The sequence below is a fragment of the Humulus lupulus genome, chromosome 9, assembly GCF_963169125.1.
Source record: "Humulus lupulus chromosome 9, drHumLupu1.1, whole genome shotgun sequence".
Taxonomy (NCBI): domain Eukaryota; kingdom Viridiplantae; phylum Streptophyta; class Magnoliopsida; order Rosales; family Cannabaceae; genus Humulus; species Humulus lupulus.
In genome coordinates, this window is record NC_084801.1 from 98,378,325 (window position 1) to 98,380,537 (window position 2,213).

The 2,213-nt window shown below is 37.6% G+C and overlaps 1 protein-coding gene across 1 annotated transcript; it reads left to right on the forward strand.

Annotated features, from left to right (window-relative positions):
• The first annotated feature begins 632 nt into the window (after window positions 1–632).
• LOC133799884 (uncharacterized) lies at window positions 633–1,662 on the forward strand. The gene is made up of 2 exons (XM_062237871.1): window positions 633–890; window positions 1,033–1,662. Exons 1-2 carry the CDS (start codon window positions 633–635, stop codon window positions 1,660–1,662), a joined length of 888 nt encoding a protein of 295 aa, XP_062093855.1.
• The last annotated feature ends 551 nt before the right edge of the window (window positions 1,663–2,213 follow it).

The window sequence follows — 2,213 nt, forward strand, 5'->3', positions numbered from 1 at the left end:
ATAAATTAATATGATAAATTCCCAACAAATAACATTTTATAGAGATAAAATACCACAAAGCCCAAAGCCCTGTAGTTGGTGCAAACAACAGTCCAAATGGACTATGGTCCACGTAGAGGCCCAATAAGATTAGGGCTAGGTTTTATTTATATTGTTATACTAGATACAAGCAACGTACAATGCACACTTGCTTAGATTTATTTATAAAATTTATTAATTATTTTTAGTAAATTTGTATCATTGTTATATAAATTTCAAATAAATAAACAATATTATATATAAAAAAATTGACATAAACATATTAAAAAAAATTAAACCAAAACACTGTTTGTGAAATTTTAAAAATATATATATATATACAAAAATACCAATCCAAAAGTGTCATCCCATATTAAAGATTTAAAAGAGGTCGACGAGTCTCAACGGTAGCAGGAGCCATGGCCGGATGCGGGCGACCTCGGAAGAGTGTAACTAAGCAGATGAAAAAATTAAAGGGGCCGAGATCTTTGGATCCAGTGAAGAAGACAAGAGTGGTGGCAGAGATTCTCAGTTATGACCTTGTGGAATTCTCTGATTCAGAGAAGGGAGATGCGATTGCCAACGGGGATGCATAGGTGATTGGGACTGGAGACATGCAATTGAAGGATGGCGACAAAGGTTTTGAGCACAACCAGGAGCAGATCCAGAGTGATTTTTCAGAATGGATGGAAATTATACAAAAGGGGAAAGCTGTTGCGAAAAGATCAGGTACGGTTAAAACACCCTTACATATTTTACGTGTTAATAGCCGTGCTGTGAGGGAACAGGGGAACCAGGGGTTTAAGAAGTTGAATGTAAAAATTGAGAAAGAAGATGTGGAAAAGGAGATTAAATTATGGTCCTCATCTTTGGTTTGTTATGCGCTTGGGGCTAATCTCCCTATGCCTGTTATTGAGGGTTTTTTTAGGCGTATGTGGAGGAATAAAGGATTAGATAAGATTGGGTTACTTGATCATGGAGTTTTTTTTGGCCAAATTTACAACTGATGAGCAGAGGGATATGGTCTTGAATGGGGGATATATGTTTTTTGATAGGAAGCCTGTTGTTATGAAGGCTTGGTCTGCTGATGGGAGTTTCACCAAGGAAGAACTCTATAAATTTCCAATTTGGGTGCACATGTACGATTTGCACTTAAAATACTGGGGTAATAGAGCTTTGGCAAAAATTCTTAGCCCTGTTGGAGAGTACTTACAGCAGGATGTAGCCAAAAGGAACCGAGATAAACTTCAATATGCTAGAGTTTTGATTGAGGTGACCATAGATCAAGAGTTTCTTGACACAGTAGAATTCTTAAATGAAAATGATGAGATTACTTATGTTACTTTGTTGTATGAGTGGAAGCCGATTAGATGCACTAATTGTGATGGATATGGGCATTCAAAGGAAGTCTGCAAGAAGAAGAATGAAGTGGTGAAAAGGTGGGTGCCGAAAGCTCATCAAAAGAACACGATGCTTCCAGTACAAAAGGCAATAAACAAAAAGGATGCTAGTGTCACTTCAATAGCCAACAACAAGCTCAAAATGTCTACAAAAGCCGATCCAACACCAACAAAGAATACTTTTCAGGCCCTGGAAGGAATGACAGATGGGAGATTCAAGTGGGACAATTACTTTGTGATTTAGGGGTTAATATGGATGGAGGGGGAGGACCTCCACCCCCCAATGGATAGAATAGTATGCTGAAATGTCAGGGGGATCAACAACAGCTCGAAACAACAAGAAGTCTGGAGGATTTTACAATCTAAAAATACGGGGTTGGTTGGTCTCCTTGAAACAAAGGTTAAATTTCCTCATTTGGGAGATTTATACCTTTAAATGTTTCCGGGTTGGTGTTTTACAACAAATTTGTTCTATCACCCAAATGGTAGAATCGTGTTAGCATGGAAAGCTACGAGTTTCACTCTTGACATAATGAAAGGTACGAGTCAAATGATACATTGTCGCGTATCTCCAATTCGAGGGGAGGTATTTTGGGCAACATTTATATATGCTTTTAATGAAGCTTCAAGAAGAGAGGATCTGTGGAATGATTTAAGAGGTATAGCAGCCACTAATTGGGGACCTTGGATAGTAATGGGGGATTTTAATGAAATTAATAATCCAGATGAAAGAATGAGGTTTAAAGGGCCATCAAAATATTACAAAGTTCTAAAGCAATGTTTGGAGGATTGTCA

Coding starts and splice junctions, on each gene's coding strand:
- LOC133799884 (XM_062237871.1), top strand. CDS start 633: ATGCAATTGAAGGATGGCGACAAAGGTTTTGAGCACAACCAGGAGCAG. Junction 891..1,032: donor AATTATGGTCCTCATCTTTG/GTTTGTTATGCG, acceptor ACTGATGAGCAG/AGGGATATGGTCTTGAATGG.